Here is a 26528-nt window from a genome sequence, read left to right as displayed (position 1 = left end):
TACCATGTGCCATGTGTCATAGAGCTACAGCAGTGAACAAGGCAGAGCTGGCCCTCATGTGGCTTGTGGATACTGGCATTAAGGCCCCTCCAAGAATTCCCAGGAAGTGCCGCCCACCAGGGAATGCCTTGTCTCTGCCTCGTCCTGGCCTGTCTCCCTGTTTCTCGTGGGAATCTTTCTCTGAAACAGCTCTGAGAAGGAGGGGTGCTGGCGCGCTCACGGTACTGGGAGTGACGGTGCTCGCTGACTCTTGACCAGTAACCACTGATCCTTTCACTCCCCCTACATTGCCCTCATCCCATACCAGATGTTCAAAACGTACTCCTTTGAAATGTGAGAACCACAAATTTAGGCTTGATGAGAGGGCCAGGGGAGTTTGGCAGGACCCATGATCTGCTTATCTTCATCCAGCAAACCAGCAGAGCCACTGCCAAGCCCAGAGGGCCCTCACAGGAACCAGGCACGCCATGAACACAGCAGATGAGAAGCTCTCCTCTTAAAACGAAAAAGGGTCCAGTCTCATCTTTAGCACCGTTCGTCACAGCATTCGTCTCTGCAAACCTTCCGCTGGCCTCCCATCACACTGGAGGGAAAATCGGAAGTCGTTCTAGAATGCCAGCTCTCCGGGGTCAGAGACAGTGGGGCCCCCTGCTGCGTCCCCCGCATCACAGCAGGGCTGGTCCCTGGCGGGCAGCCGGTCACCGCGGCCGCCGGCTCCCTCTGCGGGCCGGCCGGCCGGCCAGCGACCTCTCCCTCACTCCCTGACTCCGCCGCGCTGGCCCGCGCGCTCTCCACCAGTCACTCCAAGCTCGTTCCGTCTGGTAGCTTTTGCCCTGGCTGGTCCCTCTTTCTGGAGCATTCCTCCCTGATTTTCAAGTGGCTCCTTCCTGGCTTCTGTCGGGCCTCTGCCCAAACTTGCAGTGAGCTTGCCGTGAGCCCTTTCCTGACCAGGGCATCTAAAACTAGACGGTCCTTTATACTTTATCCCCGGACTCTGCTTTATTTAGCTTACGTCAGCTTGATTTAGTTCTCAAGCCACCCAGTGCACACATTTTACGTGTACAGTTTAATTCCTAAGATGTGAAAATTCATGGTCTAAAACGTGGCCACCCCTCAAAAGCTCCCATGGGCCCCATGCCAGCCTCATCCCAGCCCCCTGCTGGTCTGTGTTCTTCCCTAGAGGCCAAATGTGTCCTCCCTAGGGTCTCGTAAACAGGGTATCCTGTGCTCATTCGTGTCCCGCCTCTCACTCGGCATAACATCAGAGAGATTCATGCATGTTGTTGTGAGTGTCAGTGACTCATTGCTTTTTTTACTGAGTAGACTTGCAGTTGGATGGAGGTACTCTCTTGTCCATTCACTTGCTGATGGACATTTGGGTTGTCTTGGGTTTGCTCTCATTTTTATTCAGAGCCCTCATCACTCCTGACATTCTGTTCCCTGCTAGCAATGTCAGTCCCTGGAAGGCAGGAGGAACCTCACCCATAGGATTCATGGCTGTATCCCCAGAGCAGGGCCAGGCACACAGTAAGGGGTTAATATTTGTTGCTTGGACCAATAGTCTTACATTCTTTCCCCCTGTAACAGAAGGCCTGGACAAGACACAGGCTTTCGAGCTGTGCGTCCGATCTTTCTTTCCTCTGAACCCCATCTAGAGACCTTTAGGCCTTCCAAGTGAAGCCGGCTGTTGGCCGGGGCTCCCTGCTCACTGCTCAGTGTGTCTGCACCCTGTCACCCCGCCCTCCTCCCCGTGATGTCCCGGAATGCTGCTCACTCTCTCTTTGCTGGTTTCCATAGGAAATTTGGTCACATGAAGCCTCTTAACAGTTGCCCTTCGTTTTCTCCCTTTTTTCCCTTGGATTTGGGAGTCACAGGAAAGGGCCACGCCATGGCCTGGGTGGTCCCCAACATCATGCTGCTCTCCCCTCCCCTCCCTTGGCCTCTCTCTAGCTCCCTCCCTTTTTCCAGTGATCAAAAAGTCTTGCTTCATCTTTTCTGGGAAAGTCCCGCTCGCACCCAAGCTCCTTGGTTTCTTACTTTCTACTCTAAGAAGTTTGTCAGAGGACAGTTTTACACCCATGAGATGAGTAACACAGTTCCGTCTGATCACACGTAGGCAGGGTACCCCCCAAACCACAGGCACCCCGGCCTTTGTATTACCGCCACAGCCTCACGGGAGGGAAGAAACGGGGTCCCAAACCCGCAGCAAGCTGTGTCCTGAGTATGGCTCTGTTGCAGGCCTGCCGGCTACGTCAGGGGCCCTGTCTGTCATCAGAGGCCCTCCTGCCCTGACCCAGAGTGTAGGTTCTTCTTCCCAAAGCCGGGTGAATAAAACCTGGACCTCCCCCCATGGGCGAGGCCAAGCAACTCCAAGCTCTGGCTCCTATGTGTCCGGCGTACGGAGGGGCCTGGAATGTGGCGGATTTGGGGCGCACGCTCTGAAGCTGGCTGCTTGGGTGCAAATCCCAGTCCTACCACTTAACAATTCCAGTAAGTTCTGTAACCTTTCTGGGCCTCAGTTTCCTCCTACGCAAAGTGGGGATAATGACTCGTGGTCAGAAAAGCTAATATAAGCATCCAATCAGACAGTACATGCTAATCACTTCCAACAGGGCCTGGCCTCATTCAGTGTTACCTCGTCGCATCATCTGAGCAGCTAGCAATCAAAAATCAGGAAAACCGCGTAGCGTTGACTAAAATTTCCGAAGAACTTTTCCTAAAGAGTTGTGTGTCTTTCCAGTAGTTGTATCGCAGAGCTCAACTGCGTTGGTGTGCACTTCACTCTGGGCATTGTTTCCTTTGGGCCTAAAAGTTTTCTTTTCATTCATTCACTCGAGATCTTTACTGAGGACCTACTACGTGTCGTATGCTGCTCTAGGCGCTGGGATGCCGTGTTGAGAAAAACAGACAAGCCACCCACTCTATTTTTTAAGTTTAGTTTTTCTCTGGGTTCAGAGCTGGTTAACATTTATTTGTTTGTTTACTTGAAGTGTACTTGATTTACAGTGTTATGTAAGTTTCAGGCGTACAACATAGTAATGCACAATTTTTTAAAGATTGTAGTCCATTTAGTGTTATCGTAAGGGCTCCCAGTCTTAAGAAGTTGGCGAGTTAGACTGTAAGTTAGTAGATAAGTGACAAGGTTTTTTTGGAAGAGTGATGAGTTTTTGCTGAGGACAGAAAGGAAGAAGTGTTAGAGGTGTGCTAGGATGGGGGCGGTTAGGGACGCCCTTTCTCGGGTCATGATGTTTCAGGTAGGCATGGTCAGTCGGCAAGAAGCAGACAGCTGTCAGATCCGGAGGAAGAGCAGACCAGGCAGAGGGACTAGCTCGTGCAAAGGCCCTGAGGCTGGAATGCGCTTGGCATGTTCCAGGAACGGCAAGAAGAGCAGTGTGAATGGAACACAAGGAGAGATAAGTTTGGAGGTGGGTAAAAGGAGATTATGGGCCAGGGACAGCCAACACCCCGCCAAGCCATCCAGATCTTTCTTGGCATCTTTTTGCATCTTCTCCAGTAAGACATCTCCCTGTCCTCAGATGCCCAACCTGCTTCTGCTCAAGCCTGACCCTAGCACTGCTGGGCTCTGCCTTCCTAACCCCTTCTCAGCTCACTGTAAGCATCCCAAGGCGACTTACAAACCAAGCCAGCCACCAGATACACTGGCAGCTACCGCCAGGTTCTTGAGAAAATTCAGGCAACCTCCCACAGTTAAGACTCATACAAATCCAAGTTCAAGTCCTCGCTTGGCCACCAGCCACAGCCAGTGGCCCTGGGTATGTTGCTTAATTTTTCTAGCAGCCTTTGTTCTCTCCTGCGAAGTGGGGATGAGAATAGGGTTTAGGGGAGGATGAAATGTGATAACACACATAAGCTTTTGCCTTCATGCCTGGCACATAGCAAGTGCCTAGGGAAAACAAAAAAATATGTACTTCTTATTTTTGATGATGACACTTTCCACGGCTGCAAGAGGACATTTGATGGAAGAATCAAGAATTGTAGCTGTGTAGGAGTGGTGGGCATAGCTCAGTGGTAGAGCGCATGCTTAGCATGCACGAGGTCCTGGGTTCAATCCCTAGTACCTCCATTGAAAAGACTAGTAATAATTGTACCTGTGCAAATGTATTCTCCCCCACTCCTAATGTTGTAAGGAACTGTGTTTGGTTCTTCTCTACCTTGGGGCTGCTTGGTTCTCACCTGTGGAACCTGGCACAGTGGTGGTTACAGTCTGCAAATACAGGTGCTGTTTCCCGTCTGCAAGCTTAGGGTCTCATTCTCATGGCTGGTAGACAAATGGCCACAGCGCCCACACTGGGCCAGTCGGCACCTGGTTAAGTGACTTGGACACTGGATGTAGGAACTGAAAAAGACAGGCGGGCCCATGCAGAGGGAAGGCAGCCCCCGGAGCATCACCCACCTGTGCTCTCATCCTCCCGTGCTTACCGAGCGCTCAGCCCTTTGAAGGAGAGAAGAGAGGCTGTGTGGAGCTTTAATGAGGGATCAGCCAGACGCACTCTGCCACAGGCCTGGCTGGGGGCAGAAAGAGATGCTCAGGCCCCCAGGAGTGACCCACCACCGCCACTGGATGCCACAGGAGACTCCGTGGTCATGTGGCTTCAAGCAGCCCTCACTCACAAATGCTGCCTCCCTGCAATCCTGCCAACTGCTGTGCGTGCCCTGCCCTCTGAGGCAGAATCGACATCAGGCGTCGGGAGGCTTGGGGACGCTGCCAGCGCAGAGCCAGGAGCGGTGGGCTCTCCGTGGGGAATGTCAGCGTTCGCTGCTTCGCTCGTCCACGCGGACCCTCCGCGAGCAGACGGTCCAAAGTTATCTACGCCCTTCCCCTTGCCCAGCCTCCCGAAGGGCAACGCGTCTGTCTTTAACCTTGCCCTCCTTGGCAGGTGTGTATCGGCGTGGCTTCCAGAAGCATCTCCCAGCTGCGTGCTCCCTGCCTGTGGACACGCTCCCTCCTGGGAAAGTGACAGCCCCCACCCCCACCCCCCAGCTGTGCAGCCCCCTCTGCTCTCTCCTCCAGCTCCGCGGGAAGCCCACGAAGTTATCTTAATTACCATTCCTCCCTGGTCTTTGCCAAGAAGTGGGGGAGATTTATAATTGGATCAGTCAGATATTTGCGGTGGTTTATTTCTCTGCCTCTCGAGTGCTCGTAAAAGTTGCATTTTCAGGCCACTTCGGGGTGTGACTGATGACTCAGGCGCAGCCCTCACACTGCATGCCAGCGTGGGCTGTTTCTCAAAGGTCAAGGGGAAGAGAGAGACCTTGGGAAGGAGGGGGTGTTTACTTGAGGTTCTGGTGCTGTCGCCCTCTGGGCGGCCTCATTGCCGAGTCCGGAGAGACCAGCTGTCTTGGGAGGCAGACTTCCTCCCACAGGTCCCCCGTGAGCGTGTACCTCTCCCTGTTGGAACTGGGTCACGTGCCTTCTAACCCTCTTCCAGGGCTTCTGCAGATCTATCAGAGAGAACGTGCTATGAAGCAACCTTCTTTGTCAGCCGAGCCCAGCACGGTCCCCTGGGCAGCCCTGTATGTGGGGCTGATCGTGACGGGGTCCTGGAAGGGAGGAGACAGATGTCCCTGGTACTAAGCCCGAGCTGTCAACCCCCAGTGTTGGGGCACGAGAAAGCAGCACTGGCCAGCGCCTGAGTTTCTGGATAGTGGCCTCCTCCTAGCGTGAGCAGGGCTGCCAGGCACACTGGCCAGACCGCCGTCTGGGATTCCTGGAGAGCCGAGGTGCTGCCCAACCAGATGGCCTCCTCGCAGGGCAGCTCTTTCCCACGCGCCTGCTCTCCCTGCGCCGGAGAGCAGCCTCTGCATTTGGCTCGCTGATCCACCTCGTATTCCTAGCCTCCAAGCCTCCGCAAGTGGCAGCAGCCCTGAGTGATGCTGCTTGGTGTGTGTTAACCTATGGGCAGGGGAACCACACAGTCCAAACTGGAGCACTTTGTGGGTGAAAGGAGGGGCAAGAGTTATAAACTAGGATGCTCCTGGGCAAGCCGGGACCGATGGACACCCTCCGCCTAATAGGCTGGGACTTGACCAACGAGAGATGCTGCCCTGGGCGACTTACTTCTGCCACCCTTAAGAAATGGAAAGCATGCTAGAACTTACTGCCATCTTGGGGAGTCAACGAGGGAAAAAGAGAAGGATTAGGGCGAAAAACCTTGAAGGCATCAACATTTCAGTGGCTTGACTTTTTTTTTTTTTTCATGTGTACAGCATTGTATTTCAACTTCTGTACACACTACAGCGTGCCCATCACCAAAGGTTTTGTTTCTAACCATCACCATACTCTTGACCCCGTTTCACCCATTTTAACCTCCCCGCAGCCCCATTCCCCTCTGGTAACCACTACGCGGCTCTCAGTGGTCTAATTTATTAAGTGTTCATCGCTTGCTTGCATCGCCACTTCAGGCTTTCCTCCAAGCGCTCATTTAGGGCCCACTCCTGTCTTGTGGCTCCACCATCTTGGGCTGTAAGAGTACCCCGCCTCTCTCCAGAGGCAGGTAGGCATGGCAAGAGAGCACGTAGGAGATGGCACCGTTTTATGCCAGAATCTGTGAGTCAAAGTACATCCCACACCTATGTCGCATTGACCAGACCACCATCACAAGCTCCCACCTAGTGGCAAGGAAGCTGGAAAGGAGCAAGACCCTGATGTAGACAATGACCAGCAACCTCTGGCACAGTGGTTACTCAGAAACGATGTCAAAGGGGGAAGAGGGAGGAAGACAAGAGAAGGAGCCAAGAAAGTCCAGAAGAAGAAAACACACATGGGACATCATCCCACTGAGAACTGGAAAGGGGAGGTCACAATGGCCGTCTAAAGTCAGCTCTCAAATCTTGATGATGGACATGAATGCACAAACACCGGGCCACGGTGTCCCATCATGTGCAAGTTCTGTGCTGGGTGTGCATGACGGAGGCTGGCTGCCTGTAACTCTCCCCAGCTCTCCCCGTTTCTCTCCTATGCGAGAAAGCACATTAGAAGACAAGGGAGGGCAAGTGATTGTTATCGGAGACAAAGCCTCGAGTACGTTCCAACTTAGTTTCTTTTCAGTGGAATTCGTTTACCAATTCAGTATTTTATCGTTTGATATTTCACAAACATGTATTGATCAGACTCTGCTCAAGATGAGTTGGATGCAGCAGTGAATTAAAGTCATGGTAGCAGAAACGTTTACGGCATGCTTCCCAAATACAGAGTACTCACTATTCCGAGCCCTTTTCATGGTTTGACTCATTTAATCCTTACAACAGTGTTTTGCTTAATTATTATTATGTTTTGATCTTATTATTATGCCCATTTTAAAGATAAGGAGACTGAGGCACGGAGCATTTAAATAGCTTGTGCAAGTGTCACAGCAAGCATGGGGAAGAGCTTGGACTCTGTCTTATGCAGGCGGTCTTAAGCTCTGAATCCCTCACTCTTAACCACTCTAGCAGGTGAATGAAATCCCTGCCCTCTTGGAGTTTCTGTTCCTCTGAGTAGACTGACAGTAGACATAAAAACAGATTGTATCATTTTAGAGGGCGATGGGTGCTTTGAAGAAAATAAAGGACACTTAAAGAGATACAGGGTTGGGATACATCAGACACCGTATGGTACCACACCTGCATGTCCCAGTGCCCCCGGCTCACAGAGTCTTCCTTAAATGGAAGCAGCCCTCCACGCTTCTGTGGAGGGACTCTGAGGAGCCAGCCAAAATAGCTGTCCTCTCTCTCCTCTGACACATGCTTTCTCCCAGAGTAATTTGGTTGGCCAGCGAGCACGGCCGCTAGTCCTAAGCCATTTCTGTGCCCCTTGGCTGGTCAGCCAGTTCAGCCAGAGATGACTGATGCCCAAATTAATAATGAGCAATGGCCCCATGCAAGTAATCACCTTTCCCGAAGTTTTCCTCATGGGGGTGATAGCCTGGACCCCGAATGAAGTCTGTCCTCCTCACCTGGGCACCAAGGAAGTTACGCTCATCCCTCTGGCTGGCAGCAATTTGAAGACACAGGTCTGGGTAGTTGGGCATTTACGAAGTTGCTAAGGAACAAAGTCTTTGGTTACAAAGGTCTTTGAAAGCAACATCAGTTTGTCATATCACTTCCAATCATTTATTTTATCCCATAAAGACAGCTGCGACCAGTGGGTTTCAGGATAGAGGGAAGCTAAATACGAACATTCGTTTCCTGAGAGAGAGAGTTCATTTCTATTTTCTAAGCAACCAGCCCCTCCAGCCTCCCAAGTGTAAAAAGTAAAACCATGTGCTTCTCCCCTATAATCCTTATGATTTGCAAATAAGTGCCTCAGAGTCACAAGGTACTTAATAAAATGAGTATTATCTTCCAGGCTCTGCCCTAAGCATTACCTCGTGTCATTCTTACACCATCCCCGAAAGGTGGGTGTCATTATCCCTGTGCGTGCAGACCAGGAAGAGGGCAAGAGATTCACCTAACTTCAGGCAACAGCAAATGGCAGGGTCAGAATTCAAACCCAGGTCTGTCTGACAGCAAAAACCTTTGTACCTAAGATTACAGACTCTTTTGTTTTCAATTATCACATTTCAGACGGGAAAAACCGGCAATTCTGCTGATGGAGAAGTCACATTAGTAGACTCCTGGAGCTTCATTCTTACGAAGTTCACAAAAAAGGGTTAGAGATGATGTTAGGAACCTATAAAAACCTTTTTATGGCGGGGAAAGTGGTGAGAGAGAGCATAATCCCACAGTGGCGGTTTTTATCTGCTAAAGAGCTACACTTGGAATGTTCTCTGGAAGTCACAGTGCAAATGACGTTCCGATGCAATGATTTTTTTTTAACATTTCATGCAATATTTAATATTTAATCTAAAATATCCATGATGAAGACAATATCAACATTTTAAATAAAAGCAGAATCCAATTCTGCACTCCACAATCCTGAGACTTATCCTCTGCAATGATTTTGAGAGTTCACAAGATGAGTCCTTTTCTACTGGGGGTCTTATGATTTTCTGGTCAAGTAAGAAATGTTGGCATCCTCTTTGCCTTTTCCTTCATCCTCTCTGTTCAGCCCATGGTCAAGCCCTGTCCTCTTTTCCCTAGAAACATCCCTGCAAAGTTGTCTGCTTTTCTCTTTTACTGTCCTAAACAAGACCGCTGTCCCCTCACGCTTGGGTTTCTGCAATCTCTTGCTAACTGTTCTTTTCACTTGTCTTCCTTCCCTCCTCTGGAACATCTCACATGCTGCCTGCAAATGAATTTCTTAGAACCTTCCTTCCATCATGTCAGTCACTGCTCAAGGATCTTCCATGGCTCCCACTTGCCCGCCGCAGGATTTTACTATTCCCCAGGACAGGCCCCCTTGGGGCACATTTTCTCTCCTGTTTCCCCCACCCCATTCCTGGTGGTCTTCGCCCAGCACTCCGTCTCTCGCTGACGGCTTCTAGCTCTGAGCCTGGTTTCCACTGAAACAGTTTTGTATTTAATTGCTGATTCGTCAGCACAGAAGCCAGGCCGTTCTGAGGGCGTGGGCATCTTACCTGAACAGACCTAGGTTCACATTTTTGCCTCTCCACTTTGTCACTGTGTGACTTTTGATGTGCTGCTTGACTTCTCAGAGGCTTGGTTTTCTTCTCCATAAAACGTGTATTTTGTGTTTGCTCTGTGCCAGGTGCTGTTCTGAATCTCATCTTATTTCTCACAACAACCTATAACATAGGTACTGTTACTTTCAGTTTTGCAGATGGGGAAACTGAGGCATGGACAGGGAAAGCTAATAAGTGCCAGATTCTCTCCCAGGTAGTCTGACCCTTCAGCCCTCTTTCTTAACTACCCTGCTCTCCCCCGCTTCCCTCAGTGAACGAGCAGTGAATGGTCTCTGCTAACACAGATCCAACATTCCCTTCCGGAAACTCTCGGGGAGCCAGATGCATTTTGGAATTCAGCATCTGGGGAATTATAAAAAAGTTATACTGGTCAGACTGTGTATGGTGTAACACCCCAGGGGGGACTGCAGCAGTAACCTGTCTCTCTCTCTTTCTCACACACACACACACACACACACAGAGACATACACAGACAAGAAAAAAACATGAAAGTTTGGATTTTAAAGCTTTTTGGATTTCAAACTGCAGAAAAGAAATTGTAACCTAGAGTCATAAAACTACTAACAATTACTCTAAGCATCATGGGTGGTGACTGTGATGGTTACAACTTTTATCACTCTTGTTTTACTTGCAATAAAATGCACTTCCAGGGCAATGTACTCAGAAGTACCCCCCGGTTGGGGGGTGGGGGGGAGGGGCAGCTGCTGGTCATGGGACCAGGTCTGCGCCCCGTGTCACGCGCGGCACACTCTCTGCTTTCCCTAGTATGACTTCATGGAGCGTCTGGATGGGAAGGAGAAGTGGAGCGTGGTGGAGTCGCCCAGGGAGCGGCGGAGCATACAGACCCTGGTCCAGAACGAAGCCGTGTTCGTCCAGTACCTGGACGTGGGCCTCTGGCACCTGGCCTTCTACAACGATGGCAAAGACAAAGAGATGGTTTCCTTCAACACCGTGGTCTTAGGTAGGTGTGGGGTCTCTGCGGGGACAGGCCACCAAGGGAAGGAGGGAAACCTTCTGGCTTCTCTGTTAAAGGCCCATCACCCTATGTCGTTCTACTGGGTGGGGTGCCGATCCACAATCCTTCACTCAGGCCACCTAGTATCACCCACCTAAAACTAGCCCTGATTAAAATGCACATGCTGCTGAAATCGTGAAGGAGCCGCAGTGAGTCCCGGGGATGGAGCTGTGGTGAAGACGTTGGGGCCCACCACCTGGCTTGAGTCCTGGCCACACGATCTAGGCAAATCAGTAGACTTGGCTAAGCCTCAGTGTCCTCCTGGTAATATACAACTAGCCAGCGCCCACCTCGTAGGGCTATTGTGAGGTTTAAATAAAATAAAGTACATACGTAAACCTCTAAATATGTCACAGAGCCAATAAATACTGACCATTCATGTCAGGTTAGAATTGCTCTTAAAAATCAGGGAAAGCTCTAACTTAAATTTTTTTTTAAATTAAGAAAAAAATCATGTCTTTGTTCCCAAGTAGGTAAATGTCAAAAAGTTTTAATTAAGTACTTGTCCTTTGGGGCATGTTTTGGCCTTGCTTTGTAGTAGTTATTGGGGAAACAGGAAGGTTTGATCCAAAATATCACCCTGTATGTGCATACAAACCCCTAAACAGGCCATTCGTTTGAGAATATTTCCTGATGTTTTCTAAAGCAAACCCTAAGAATTTTGATAATCATATCAGCTACAGATATATTCATTAAATTAATTTTGTCATCAGGTTTAAATCTTCTTACTCATGAGAATAACTGATCCTGGGTGGAACCTCTCTGAATCAGGGCAGATTGTTAGTCCCATTTCACAGAGGAATAAACTGAGGTTCAGAAACTGAGTCCTTCAAGGTCCCAGGATGTGGGAATGGTGGAAATGGCATGGGCTTCTGGGCCTTGTTCGTTGCCTTTCTGCAGTGCATGTGTTGTCCCAACAGTATTTACTTGTGGATCTCAAGGTTCACTGGAGAAGCTTAGATAAGATGGTTTCATGAGGAAAGTTCTGGTTGATCCTGGATTAAATCCCAGCTTTCCCACATCCTAACTGGGAAAGTCACCGACGTCCCTGAGCCTCAGGTTCATCCTTTGTGGACAGGCAGTGACCACACCCCTGAAGGGAGGGATGCTGTGATGTCACGTGTGGACCCTGTCTGGGACGGAGTTGGGAGTCACCCATGAGAGCTGATGATTTCTGAAGAACACACCTTGTACAGCTGTTTTTTCGACTGACTGCATGTTAAGAACTTCTCTAGTGGTTTCACGGATTGCTCCGAGGGCTTCCCCGATTCTTGAAGGAGCTATTCATGCCAACCTGAACTTCAGGTGGAAGTCCCTCATCAGTGGCCACAACTTCCGAATGGCACAAAATCAGATAAGATTTGGTGTTCACCACAGCATTGAAGTTACTGCTTATTCCCTCTGCTCAGGAAAGATTGGTTCTCCCCAGGTTAGCCAGATGCTCTGCAGCAGTGCTTGGCACGAGAGCCCATGGGCTGAGTCTGGCCCACTGCCTATTTTTATAAATAAAGTTTTATTGGACCACGGCCATGTTCATCTGTTGACATACCATCTGGGGCGGCTGTAACAACAAAGTTGAGTGGTTGCCACAGAGACAGTTTGGCCCACAAAGCCCAAATATTTATTATCTGTCACTTTACGGGAAAAGTTTGCCAACCTGCTCCACCCTAATAGCATAAACTTGGTTATCATGAAAGTCACCGGAGAAGTCTTCCTCAGTTAGGAAAAATTTCTGGGATTGGGTGAGGTAACAATGGGAGGGAAAAAAATTAAAAGGATGAAAACCAGATCACAAAAGAAAGAAACTGGCCACACATTTGGAACTAATTTGAGGTAAAAAAGGAACTAATTTGAGATAAAAAAGCAATCTCTTGCTTAAGAACACGATGAGAAATGACATCCTTTTCATTGCCTGGTGTTTAAACTCAAAAGGCTTGATGCACGTAACGGCCCACCGCGCGCACAGCCGCGGGCTTAGCTGGAGCCCGTGGAATGGTTAATTTCAAAAACCGTAACAGCTACACATCTGTCGAGGGTTGACCACAAGCCAGCCCCTGGACTTGTCTCTTTTGGGGCCTGGCTCAGTCACCCCACGGAGTAGCCATATAAGGTCGGTACTGCCAATGTTCTGTTTTCCAATTCAGAAAGCCCAGACTTGGACAAGTTACAGGACCGGCCCAAGGTCACACGCAGCTAGTAGGAGGTGGATCAGGATTCGGACTCTCTGAGCCTTTGCTCTTAACCACTGGATCGCACTGGATTCTAGCCAAATAAATTCCTTTCCCCTCCTGTGCAGCAAGTTGTCTGGGGGCCATTATCTAATGATGGCTTCTGCCTGCATCACCGTTATCCGCACGGACACAGACGGCGCTAGTGAGATGTCCTTCCCCCAGGCCATTACCCTCATTCGCCTGTCAGAGCTGGGAATGGCAGTTCTCCCCAGAGGATTTCTCTGGTCTGGACCGTAGCTCAAAGAGAAAGTCAGAGGTAATCAGCCTAATAGTCGGGCAGACATCTTGATAGAGCAATGATAGTAATTGGCCTGAAATCTAGGGAACAGAACAGTGCTTTATTTGGCTCAGAGACTCTCGCACACATATCTGTCATCAGAGCATTCTCCATCAGGAGCAGCCAGGAGCGCCCAAAGCCCCTGTGATATGAAACAGAAGGAAGGGTCTCAGATGGGTGTCAACCAGCCATCACGCTACATGTCCCTTTGACTCCGAGAAGTCTTTTGATGTGTTTTGGAAAGAAGCAGCCTGCTTTCAGAAATGAGTTTCATCTCAAGGGACAACAGAGCGGCATTCCCGAAGCCCAGTGCAGATCTCAGGGAGGCCAGCCTCCACCTTTGTAAAAAAAAAAAATCCCATTTCCTGGGCTGACTCTCATCCCCTGCCCTTGTCTCCTCCACAGAGTTTCAGCCAGGTGGACAGAAAGGAAAGGCGATAAGATTTCAAGAGTAACATTTAATTGAGTGTTGGGGGAGGGGGAGGGGTGGGCTCCGTCTCTGTTTCATCAGGACCTCGTGATTGTTTCTTCCCTTGAAAACTGTGGAAATGCTTCAAAGATAAGATCTTGGGAGAAATCAATGAAAAAGACTCTTTACTGCAGTTTTTGCTTATTTTGGATTCTCCTACCATCCGAGATGCAGGTGCACACACACACATATATACACACACACACACTCACACACTTCAACAACTCAGTGAGACTGCCTCAGTGCACAGTTCAGATCTGGTCTCTTCCTTGTAGAGCTTGATGGAAGTAGACACATAGGTTAAAAAAAGGCAATTATAGGAATTAAGGGAACACAGGGGAAAGGGTACAAAACCCAGGTTAAGGGAAATGGGGAAGGAAGATCCTAGAAACTAAATGTTTTCTAAACTGAGACTTCAGGATAAATGCCTCAGCTAGAGGGCAGGGAGGCCCTCCAGCTCAGCAAAGAGCCTGTGCGAAGACCATGGTCCTTTTCCCTGGGACCGTGGTAGCAGAGAGCTTCCTCTGTCAGAGAGCACTGCTCTGTCTCTGAGGATGTTAGGTCTGAGAACACGGAGCTGTGACCTCAGCAATGTCAGTTTCCACCAAACTGTCCCCAGACCCAGATGCATGCTCAGTGAGAAGCAAGCTCTACCTTGCTGGAGGGGTGGCTTCTTAAAATGTGAGCTGGCTGATGCCATTACTGTGGTTAAAACTTTTCATTTGTGCCCCTTGTTCCCAGGATAAAGTCCATCGCATCCACATGGCCTCCAGGGCCCTGGATGATCTGAGTTTCCTCTTCGTTTTTGCTACCCTCCAGCCGCGTTGGCTTCCGTTCTGCTCTTTTCCACCTCAGGGCCTTTGCATAAGCTATCCCTCCTGCCCGGAATACTCCTGTCCTAGCTCTTCACTCAGCTGTTCCAGCTCAACTTATATGTCACCTTCATAGATTAGACAGTCCCTCCCTGGCCATCCTCCTCTTACTCCCGCTCACAGTATCCTATTCTCTTCAGAGCACATATCACAGTTTTTATTCATTTGATGATTTTTTTTTTTAGCCTATATTCTCTGCAACTGGGAAAGTTCCATGAGGGTAAGGACTGTGTCTGTCTTAGCCACCACTGTATTTACCAGTGCCGTGTAGAGTGTCTTGCATCTTATAGGTACTCAGTTCATAAAAGAAACCCAATGTCAAGGGCCATGGCAGGTCTGAGGTCTCACCCTAATCGTAAGCTAACACATCAGCCAGCCACGGTTTCATAGATGTTATCAGAAAACATGAAACTCCTGGGTCAGAGACAAAGGACTTTATTTCTCAGAACTGTGTAATATCCAGACGGTCAGCAGATGTGCTGGCTCCCCAAGCCCCAAGCCCCAGTTCCCACAGGGCAACACAAACAGGGCCAGGTGATGCCCACACACGCAGTGGGTTGCATTACAGGAGAGAAACCGAGGGTCTACTGTCACCGAGTCTCCGAATAGGCAGTGAGCTTGCTCGTTCTTCTCCCCCAAGGGAGGCGCTGTCTTTATTCTACTGGACAGTGACTGAACCTGCCCTCTGCTCTGGGGACAGACAGTATCTCTGTCTCCCAAGGCTTTGCACTGTAGGGACAACCTTAAAAAGACAGTCCAGAGCTCAGGCAGGCTCATAAGACATTCAGCAACCCAAGAGACCCATGGCGGATTGTCTCCAAACATCGTGTGAAACTGCTCACTTTTGATCTGCAAAAGCAGCTCCTTCTAATGATTCGGCCTGATGCTTCTTGGAGGAAGGAAAGAAGAGAAGGATTTGTTGGCTGAAACAAATCAGTCACTTGGATGCTTCTCAGCCCACCTTTACAGAGCCAGCCTCAAGGAGGTCAGCCTGAAGGGTTCATTGTTAGACAGTGAAGAACTCGACTTGACACCTGATTTTGAAAAAGCAGATAGGCTGAAGGAGTTCTCCTTGTGCCAGAAACCCACCACAGCCTGGTTCTGGACGAAGCGAGCTCGGAAGTGAAACGCCGCAGGAAGAAAGCGCAGCAGCGTGGTTTGCTTTTTCAGCCCAGAGTGGGAATAAATGAGAGATTCGGTTTAGAGGAAAACCTCCTTTCCCACTCGCAGGTGACTCCGTTAGGGACAACTAGCCTTCGTAGTCTTTCATGCACGTCACCAAGCCAGTGTCCCCAACTCCCCAAGGACGGTGGCGTGTCATCTTTGGAGCACGGTGGCTTTTCATCATCTTAGTAATTTAGAGCCTGAAAGTCTACATGTATTTATTTGAATGTAAGGCAAAATGAGAATAATAATCTTAATTTTAAAAGACTATGTCTATTTCTGTGCATACCCAAGTCAACATGAAAAAGTTCCCAAATGAGCCCTTTGAAGGCATGACTTAAGAGTACACAGAACAAGGTAAATCATGAAATGAGATGGCGGTACAGGTTAGAATAAGGGTGAAATAACTGATTTTCATGAAAAGATCTGTAAGAGCTAGGCATAAAAGGACTTTTGTATCACCCCAAACCTACTATTTAATGAATCCCAAATTATACCACAGCTGATCGGTCTTACATATTTAGACTTTTCTTTCCTTAACACAGGGAATTTGTTTAGTCTAAAATCCTGAGAGCCACCACTGTCATTGGGAGACCCACTCTCTCTACCTGATGCTAAAAGCTGATGCCCCACCCCGCATGTCAGACCAAATCTCAGATTAATTGGATGATAATGGGGATGGGGGTGGGAGTGGGGCTTACAGTGTTGAAAAACTTGCCAGCATTCAGACGTGGGAAATTTCAGTTTTTAAATCCAAATAAGTCATTTCTTTTGGAAAAGCAAAAATGGCAGTCACACCAGCCCTGCATTCCTGCCTGGGCTAGTCAGGTGGAGAGCAGCAGTCCCATCTATGCGTTGTCCAAGTTGCCCGAGTCCACACCACCCCCTATTCTCTCCTACCTCGCTTGCTCCCCCCTGCCGTTCCTCTGCTGGGATCTGAGATTATGACTCCGGAACAACGGTGGATGGCTGATGATTAAGTTGCTCCACCAGGAGACAGAAGGGGAAAAGTCATTGCTAAATTTCTCTCTTTTTCAGATTCAGTGCAGGACTGTCCACGTAACTGCCATGGAAATGGCGAATGTGTGTCTGGGCTGTGTCACTGCTTCCCAGGATTTCTAGGAGCAGACTGTGCTAAAGGTATGTGCCGCCCTGCGCTGATTGGAAAACAGCAAATAGGCCTCTCAGAAGGGGTGGGAGATGGGGCGCCCAAGTAGCCTCCCCCCCAAATCCCACTGGGAGAGCTTGTAAGCCTGTGCATGCTAGAAATCCTAACCTTTTGGCAAAGAGTAGGCGTTGATATATGACAATTGGCCAATATACCTAGAAGAGCAGGGCAGTTATCCTTGGCGCTGAGGTGTGCTGAGAAGAAAGATTTGCTAAAAATGAGATGGTTAGATTTCCTGTAAAAGCAGAAGTGAATTACCATCACTCCTTTCTTATAATCATTAACTTCTGTGTAATGGAAGATTAAGCGTCTCAGGGTTAGTAAATTTCATTCATTCTGGCCAGCTAGGCTCTTAATCTAGGAAGCGCTATTTATCTTGGTAGAATCGGTTTTAAATTGTATTATTAATTTATCTACACTGCTTTGCACGGAATGACTCAGGCCCTGGGATTCTTGGGGGAAAGGTATTATAAGAAAGAAAACGACTCTCCCAGAACAGGGGACTTAGGGGCGGCATACAGAGCTAGCCTGAGACCTTGAACATGACCTTCAGGTGGTGCTATCGCAGGCAAGTGGAGTGCAGAGCAGAGCTCTGACATGTTTTAGATGTGGTCCACACTCCCGGGCACACAAGTGTACATTCTAGATCATGACGGCCATAAAATTAAAATAAGACTTTCACAAAACAACACTTGATGTTTCTTTTCTATCCTGTCTATATATTTTTTTAATGAAATACACTGATTACCCACCCACTAATGGGTCTGAAAAATTCTCCTTGCTCAAGAGTCAGGCATTCCTGGGTTCCAATCCCAGGCTGTGCCCTTCAGTATCTCTGTTACCGTGAGCATCTGATCTCACATTTCTGAATCTCAGCTTCCTCCTCTGGAAAAGTGTGTAATCCCTTCCCAAGGTCATTCTGAGAAGGGAATGAGAGAACGCACCCAAAGCTCATAGCAGAACACATCGTGAGCCCTCAGAGGGTTTATTTTTACCATCTTTTACTTGTATGTTTCGTATTATATTTATGTACTCATAAAATATTTTCATTCTTTAATGTGCTCTTCATTAAAAGACCATCCTGCCTTGACGTTCTGAGAATGAGGCAATCCTTAATAAAGCCGCCCTATAAATGTTCAATACTATTACCCCACCCCACCCCCTCCCCCCACCCCACCGCCGCCATTGCTTGGGGAAAAAATTGCATTTCTCATATTCACAGTATTTCATAGATCTGCTATTTCCACCCTTTTGAATGCTGACTGATATGTGAATAGGACTTTTTTGCACCTAAAATTCTGGATTTGGCTGCATGTGTGCGAGACTAATTCCGAAGCGGTACCACCTGCGTTTATACCCGCTTTCACACAGTCACGTGGGAGGTCTGGTCAACCTGTCAGATACCAAAGGAAAAGAGAGCAAGAAGCCACCGGCCCATTCTCTTGGCTGCTCTCCACCTTCGGGGACTCAGCCCAGTGGCAGGGTGGGCGCAACTCCAAGCAGACAGCAGAGTCCGGGGCTCCTACCGGTCAGCCTGCGCCCCAGTTCTGAGGGGCCCTAGTGGAGGCAGGAGGCGGATGTGTTGCTGAATACCTTTTCTAGAGAAGACTTTAAAGGAGGAACAACCTCAGTAGCATTTGAATGACTTCTTCTATGTAATCTAATTTTCCTAGGAGTGAAGGCATTAATGAGAGGAAGAACGGAATAGTCCTTTGCTAGGCGGCTGTAAATGGGCTGAACCCGCAGCCGCCAGCCTGCGAGCTGTAAGTGTATATTAAGCCTGACACACATCGATGTATTATTCATCCTAAAAACCGTGTGTGCTCCGGCTGCACATCCAGTGACTGGCCTTTCAGCCCTGAGTAGCCCAGTCATTTAAGAACTCCTCGCTGTAAATCCATCTGTAGCTGAGCGTCCGTCCTGCATTACGGATCTGTGATGGGGTGTGCATTCAGCGGCTTAAAAGGCCTCTCGGTGTGTGTTTTGCATTCACCACCTGCGCTGTGGCGGGGCGCACACTCCAAGCGTGCATTAGCCCTGCTAGATAATTGATCCTTACGAAACAGATATTGAGTGGCTGTTCGGAGTAGTGACTCCTGCACACTCAGGAGCCGTTCCTGAAATCGGCCTTTGAACTTGCTGTATATTTTAATTCAGCTGTTGATGCCCGCAGTGAACAAAATGGAAGCGTTTAAAGAACAGAATGGCTTTCTCCTTGGCAAAGTCGGCTTCAGGATGTTAGGACTAAGCGTCAACCTCTTTGTGCTAAAGATGTTTCTTCCTTAGCATTTTTGAAATGGGCACAGTGCAAGCTACTTCGTTTATAACAGCAGTGTGGATAATCGCTTCAGACCCTAATTTCGGGGGAAGGTATAGCTCAGTGGCAGAGCGCGTGACTGGCGTGCACAAGGTCCTGAGTTCAATCCCCAGTGCCTCCGTTAAAATAAATAGGTAAATAAAGAAACCTAATTACCTCCCCCCAAAAATAAACAGAACCAATAAATATAATGAAATATTTTTAATAAATAAAAAGGTTTTAAAAAACCCTCATTTCCCAAACTTTGCTCTTTTATGTACCATCTTTATGACTTTTGCCAAACTCCTGTGCCATCAGTGTTTTGATTCACTTTACGTATTTCGTTAAGTCTCCTCATTAGGTTCACATAGATACATTTATTTGAAAAGGAACAGTGTCCAAATCAAAAGTTAAAAAAAAAAAAAAGTAGAATCGATGGCAATAAGTAGGAAATGTCAGTGCCGCCTTTAACCCTATCGAGAAAGGAGTATTTTCACTGCCCTGAGCATTCAAGCCAAGTCTGCTTCTCACACGTTCATTGCAGGGATCTCCAAGGATCCCCAAAAGTCGGCCTGAGCACGTGCGAGCCAGCCTGGCTTCTAGGGAAATTCAAGCCTTGAGCAGTTCGTCTCCCAAGTATAGGCTCCTGAAAATAACAAAAATCGCCACCTACAGCCGTGTGGTAAAGTGAGAAAGCAGTCAAAACAGGCGTACAGATTTCACTCTGCCAGCTTCCAACGGGTAAATCTAATGATTTACTTGTGGTGTGTGAAGTCTCCACTTCCGGTAGCTTTTTAATAATAACTAATCATTTTTAAGTATTAAATATGTACCAGGCATTGTGTAAAGCACTTGAAACATAGTATCTTGTCGGTTCTCCTCACAATTGAGATAAATCCTAGTTTAACTACTACCTCCCTCCCAAAATTTTAAGCTTTTTGTGTTGAAATCGTTTTAGTCTTGCAGACAAGTTACAGAAACAGTTCCGAGAGTCCACCCAGATTCCCCCGGTGTCAACATTTTTCGTTATCAAAGTTCAGTTGTCAAAACCAGGCAGTTCACATTGGTCACTGCTGTTGACTAATTTACACACTTGTTCCTAATTTTGCCCTCTTCTTTCTGGTCCAGATCCCGCATCGTGTTTGGTTGTCACGTGTCCTTAGTCCCCTCCAATCTGTGAGGGCTGCTCACCCTTCTCCTTGTGTTTCGTGATCTTGACCGTCTCACGTTCTGGTCACGTGTCTTTTAGCTCGTCCCTCCGTGTCGGTTTGTCTGATGTTTTCTCATGATTAGATTGAGGTTATGCATATTTCACAAAACACTGTCCCCTCCCCAGTGATTCCTATCAATATCAAAGGTACGCTTCTGATCTTTAATAAGAAAAAGATTAAAATGTGGTTGTGTGTGTGTGAGGGTGTGTGTGGTTGTGGATATAAGGGTGTGTGTACCCCTTACCCATGAGGCAGGGACGCTTGGGAGGCTGTATCTCATTGGTCCTGCACCATCTGTCAGTGACCATGACAAATTGCCACTCACAAACAACTTTTGAGCCCATGAAGCTCCTAGGAGTGAGCAGGGAGGAACCTGGAGCAGGCAGGGTGAGGTCATCGTGCTAGCAAGTGCAGAGAGGACAGCTGGTCCTCCGTCCTGCTTCCCTGGATGGTGCATGCCATCTCCCAGCTGTGGCCCCGGATCGTGTCCCTTCTTTCTTGATAAAAGCCCGAGCCCAGGTCCTCGCCTTCACCTTTTCTCCATCACTGACAGCTGTGCCCAGGATGCCTGGAGGCTGCCAGTTTCTGCCCCTGCTGGCAGCCGGCACACTCAGTCCCTCCTGCCAGGGGGAGAATTTGCCACGTTAGCAAGCGAGATTCCCATCACATCCGGGCGGCCGGGTGTGTGTCCAAGTGACAGAAATACAGATTTACTCTCCTGGCCTCACACTGTGACTCCCATGCCCTCAGATGTGCAGTGCAGACGGCAGCCCCTGGTCTTCTGATCAACCTGCCAGTCTGCATCAGGCATCTGAAGACATGCTTGCAGTGAATGGAGGAATCAGTCCACGTGAATCTACAGAGCATTCATTCCACAGCACCCACCCTCCCCAACACCCATCTGAGGGCTCTGAGGGGCTCAGAAGTCGAAATGGAACTGACCTTCACTGCAAAAGAAGGTATAAGGGTCCTAACACATTGTCTGAGTCAGCTGAAGGGGACTGAATTTATTTTGTGCGTCCAGCAAATGCTTATTACCTGCCTGCCATCAGCCAGGTACTGCACTCAGTGCCAGAAATGCACTGATGGGCAAGAATGCCAGGGCCCTGCCTTCTGAGGGCTTCCAGTTTGAGGGGTGCACGTGATACGCCAGTGGGAAACGTCAGCGTTAAGTCCAAAATGCTGGGATGTGGACTTTAAATGCTATAAACATCATTAAGGAAAAGATAAGGAAGTCGGTGAAGCAGTAAAGCATGGATCTGTGAAAACAGCCAATTAGTATCAGGGAATGTGGAGAAAATTCCATGGAGGAAGGAAGAGTCTAGGAAAGGAAATACACTGAATAGCGTCTTCCAGTATAGCATTTCATTGTTTTTTTTCTTTTTTGTATATATAGAGTTTTTTGTTTTTTGTTTTTTTACTGAAGTATAGTCAGTTTACAATGTTGTGTCAATTTCTGGTGTACAGCACATGCTTCAGTCATATGTGAACACACATATATTCGTTTTCATATTCTTTTTCACCGTAAGTTACTGCAAGATATCGAATATAGCTCCCTGTCATTGTTTAATGTGGTTAAAAAAAAAAAGAGGTTCAGATTCAGAGCCTGAGGAGAATTTGCATTTCTTTCCCAATAACTTGTACCATTTTCCATCAGATACGTCTCCTATCCAGCTAGAATTGTGTATTATTCAGGGATTGTCTAGTTTATGGTTCCTTCTAGTATTACTGATCCCCTGGAGTGACTTTCTCTTTTTTTTTTCTACTTTTTTTTCTACTTTTACCCTCTTTGTTGTGGGCTGGATTTTTTTTTTAACTATGATTCCTTTTTCTTTCATTCACTTTTATTTGAAAGCCTTTCGTGGACTTAAGATGCTTCCTTGTGTTGCATGTAAAGCAGTCTTGCCTTTCAGAAGAGTTCCAAGGCTTCTGATTTTTTTTTTTTTTCGGACGATGGCTTCTCAGGTGGGCTTGTTTGGTTCTGAGCTTTAGGTCCCAACCTGCAACACAAACTTAACACGCTGGAGCCTTACATGCTAGGTAATGTGTGTTTAATTGCTATTCGAAATGACAACACCCGCTGCTGAACAGCTGTCAGGGGAGGCCTGGAAATTCCCCCACCGTGGGAACATGAAGTCTTCTCTCTGGGGGTTGGTCTCAGCTCCTACCCAGTTTCTGCGGAGCCTTGGAAAAAGACTGGGGATCATGCCACGCTTCTGCTGTTAACTGGCAAATGTACCTGCTACCCAGTCCCTCTCGGCCAAGTTCTAGCATTAAAGTCAAATCATCATCATTGTCACCATCGCTGACATTTATTGAGCTCTTACTATGTGCCAACCACGGCAGTGAGCAACTGCGTAATTATCTCATTTAATCATTAATCATCCTGCTTCACAGATGACGGTTACCCCCTTTTAAAGATGGGGGAAGTGAAGCACAGAGAGGTTAAGTAACTTACTCAAGATCACTCAGCTAATAAGTGGTATTGCTAGGATTCAAACCCAGCCAACTGGCCTGGATTCTCAATGCCAGACCCGCCATGAGATTGAATAACCTCAGAAGATGTGAGGTGTAAGGATGATGTGCTTTGCAAGCAGTTTGAGTGGCAGTTGCACCCTAGGATTTGGATCTGAACGCAAGAAAACTTCAGGGGAGGGAACTAGGGTTTACGAGGCAGAAAGTGGCAAAGCCAGCATTTGAAACAAAGTCCATCTGACTTCAGAGCCTGCTGCTCTGAACCATTCTCCTCCCAGCCCCCAGTGGGAGGAGGCTCCATCGCCTCCCTCATCTCATCGTCTGCCAGCGACTCTCATCGACCTTCACCACACTGTGCTCGAGTTTTCCAATCTTCACAGCCGTTGCGCTGTTCACCCAGCCAGCAGCTTCTCCCTGACGGCATTCCTCCTCCTCATCACCTCCAGCCTTCTCCCGGAGCTCTTAGGAACATGGCGCTACTCTCCTCAAGCACCCTCAGTGGCTCCCAGTTGCTTCTCACGATGGTTATCGAACTTTGTTTTAAAGACGTGAATGCAGGGAAATTGTCAAAAGTGCACACTCCCAGGCTCTTCCCCCACGCCAACCAGGTCTGAATCCCTCGGACAGGTGCATTTTTAGTTATCCTCCCGGAGGGCTCCAATGCAGGTGGTCAGGAGCTATATTCTGAGACTAAAGAATGGACTTCTTAGAATGAAGTTCAAGGTCTTCCGTGCTCCAAGGTCATCTGGCAGCATCTCCCACTGTATATTCCAGCTTGTTCCTCCTCAACACGACGGCCCTGCCACCTCCTCTGCATCCATGCTGTTTTCTTAGCTGGACTGTTCTCATCCAGCCCAACCTTTCCTATGAGAGTGCTGCTGCTCCTTGAGGACCAAGCTCACAGGCCAACACCTCCCTGATGCTCCCACCAAGAAGACCTGCCTTCACGTGGGACTTGGTGACACCTTGGCAGTGGCCCCTCAGGCCATGCCATGTGCTCGTTGAGTGGTTACCTCTGTTTCTCCTGCTGGATCACAAGCGTCCAACAGTTGTCCTTGGACCTCCCTACACCTAGTCTGCCACTCGGAGAAGAGTACGTGCTCTCTAAATGTCCGGAGGCTTGAATTTGCAGGTCAAGGATCAGACAGAGGAAAACATGGCTGGAAAGCGTGCAAGACAAAGTGAATGCTAGAAAACAAGGTTCCGATTTGTTGGATTTATCATGCAGGGATAAAGCAGCCAGCATCGAGGCGTAAACTTAAATGAAGGAAGGGAGACAGCAAGTGGGAGTGGAGGGAAGAGGAATGAAAATCAGAAGGAACAAACATGTGCCAAAGAGAAACAGCGTTTAGTCTGCAGTTTATCTGCACTGTCTCAGAAGAGTGAAGTGATGAAAAATGGAAGCCGGAGAGTTTGAATTTGTTCAGTTGAATCCATGCTCCTCTAGTGAAGTGTACCCATTTTAGAAAATTACTTAACTTCCCTGGGCCTTTGTTTTCCCATCTATAAAATGGGGGCAGTAGCCGTACTCCCTGTGAGCGCAACAAAGTAAACGCGGGTCCAGCACACAGAACCGTGCTTGGCGTGTATTTTATGCTCCATAAATCTTACCCAGCATTAGTCATCACAAGGCTTTGAAATCGTTGTTAGCCTTGTTTTACTAGAGAAGCAGAGACTTAGAGAAAGCAAGCTCCTTGCCCAAGGTCACACTGTGGGCTAGATTTTGAGACCATGGCCGGCTGACTTTGAAGCCTGTGGCCCTAACTTTGTCTTCCTGCCTGAAAGGAGGGGTGGGGGGGACAGTGACCACTCACTGTCAAAGCCCCATGGACAGCCCAGCCGTCTGACTCTCCTGACCTGCTTTCCTGTCTCCCCTTAGAGGATGTCTGCTCTCAGGAGAGGAGTGACAAGCCCCTTCACCCTGACCAGTGGTGTTAGGGGTCCTCCCCACCCCCCAAGAAATGCATCCCTCAGGGCTCCCTTGGCAAAGAAGCTCCTCCCCCTTCCACAGCTGGCCTCACCTCTCCCAGTGAAAGATGACCCGTCTTCCTGTCCTTCCGGTCCCACCTGTCCTTCCTGGAACAACCGCGGGTGTCCCCACAGATCCTCTTTCTTTCACACCTGTCTCCCTCTGCCACTCCCGCTCCCCCTACAGTCCCCTTTGATGCAGACAGGCAGGGGCCCTTCCACAGCCCTCTGCAGTCCGAGGCTGCACCCCACCTCCCCCTCCTCCCACCCTCGACCTAAGAAGACACGCCAGAATTCCTTGGCTGCAAGGACCCGGGAGGTGGGGCTTCAAGTCGTGCGCTTGGTTCATGTTTTGCAGAAAGGAGCTGAGTAGCCACACTTGGCAAAGTGTAAGAACCTCCGCGCATGTTGAACACAGTGCGTGCCAGGCACTGTGGGAAGGGCTTTACGTGAATGATCTCATTTCATCTTCACAGCATATAACCTTACCATCCCCATTTCACAGCTAAGGCAACTGAGGCTCAGAGAAGTTAAGGTACTCACCCAGGTCTGGCTTTAGAACCCTGCTCACCAGAACCACCAGTTAACACACAGCCGGCCAGCATCCCCCAGGGTTTCTGGTTCAGTGGGTCTGGGGTCCTGGCATCAGCCGGGGGCTCTTGTTAAACATCCAAACCCTCAGGCTCCACGCCAGACCTTCTGAATCAGAATCTCATTCTAACAGCATCCCCAGATGACTCATGTGCACATTCGGGTCTGAGTCTAGATAACATTGCCCTTGGACTCTGCTCAGACTGCCTGGAGACGACGGAACAGAAGCATCAATACCACGCTGACCTTCCCTTCTCCCCGGCTTGCCAAGCAGGCGTGGACAACGCCTGGCTCCCCGGTTGGGAAGCTGCAGAGCCCTTTATTCAGGGCCCGCATGCGAGTCCCTGCCTCCAGGAGTGGCCGTGCCCGCTGCATCTGACTCTTGGTACATTACCAAACAGAAGTCACTTTGCAGGGCTTACCTCAGTCAGCCCTGCCCCGAGTCAGATTGCCTCTGAGACTGAAGAACTTTTCTTTCGTTTTCTTTTTTTTTTTTCCTTTGTAAACTGCTAGATGAGTTGCAGAGCCGTTTTAGCAAGGAGAGCGCCTCATCCTGGGGAGACTTGCCGTAGGCGTGATGCCACCGGAGCTGGGGAAGTACTCTGGCTTTAGAAAAACACTTCCCTGTCGGGAAATAAACCCGTCTTCAGAGAGGAGGTCGGCTGGGGCAGGTGATGGGGAAAAGAGGGCTTCCCTCTCTCCTGTTTCTTTACGATATGATAACTTGAAACAATTTTCTCCTAATACAAATGGAGATAATATAATCGTGTCTATATCCTGTCTATATTGGGGGTTGGGTACAGCTCAGTGGTAGAGCGCGTGCTTAGCATTCACAAGGTCCTGGGTCCAATCCCCAGTGCCTCCCTAAAAAGAAAAAAAACCACATCTGTGGATTTCCTACTACACCAGGCACCATCTCATTTCATCCTCTTAAAAACGCTATAGGTTACATAATCCAGAATTCTTGTCCCATTTTAAAGATGAAGAAATTGAGGCTGAAAGTAAAATGTCCATAGTCACACAGCTGGTAAAAAAAAAAGGGGGGGGGGTGGAGAATTCAGGCTGTCTAACTCAGAAGCCTACACTGCCAGGTGCCATTCTCCCTGCTGGAGAGACAGCAGGGAATAAACAGACCTTCATGTCTTCAGGGTGCTGCCCTGCTTGCGGAGAACTGGACACCCATCGTCGGCAAGCTCTTTTCACTGCC

The 26528-nt window shown here is 48.7% G+C and overlaps 1 protein-coding gene across 7 annotated transcripts in view; it reads left to right on the top strand.

The window, feature by feature from the left end:
• TENM2 (teneurin transmembrane protein 2) overlaps nt 1-26528 on the top strand; it is an 892554-nt gene that overhangs the window by 719016 nt on the left and 147010 nt on the right. For all 7 annotated transcript variants that reach the window (XM_032465127.1, XM_032465128.1, XM_032465131.1 and 4 more), the window contains 2 exons: nt 10350-10545; nt 16651-16752. In XM_032465127.1, coding sequence (XP_032321018.1) covers nt 10350-10545; nt 16651-16752 — 298 coding nt within the window. The remainder of the gene's footprint in view (nt 1-10349; nt 10546-16650; nt 16753-26528) is intronic.

This window comes from Camelus ferus, chromosome 22 (genome assembly GCF_009834535.1).
Source record: "Camelus ferus isolate YT-003-E chromosome 22, BCGSAC_Cfer_1.0, whole genome shotgun sequence".
Lineage (NCBI taxonomy): Eukaryota > Metazoa > Chordata > Mammalia > Artiodactyla > Camelidae > Camelus > Camelus ferus.
Note: the sequence above shows the minus strand (reverse complement) of the source record. Positions and strands in the feature narration are given on the sequence as shown.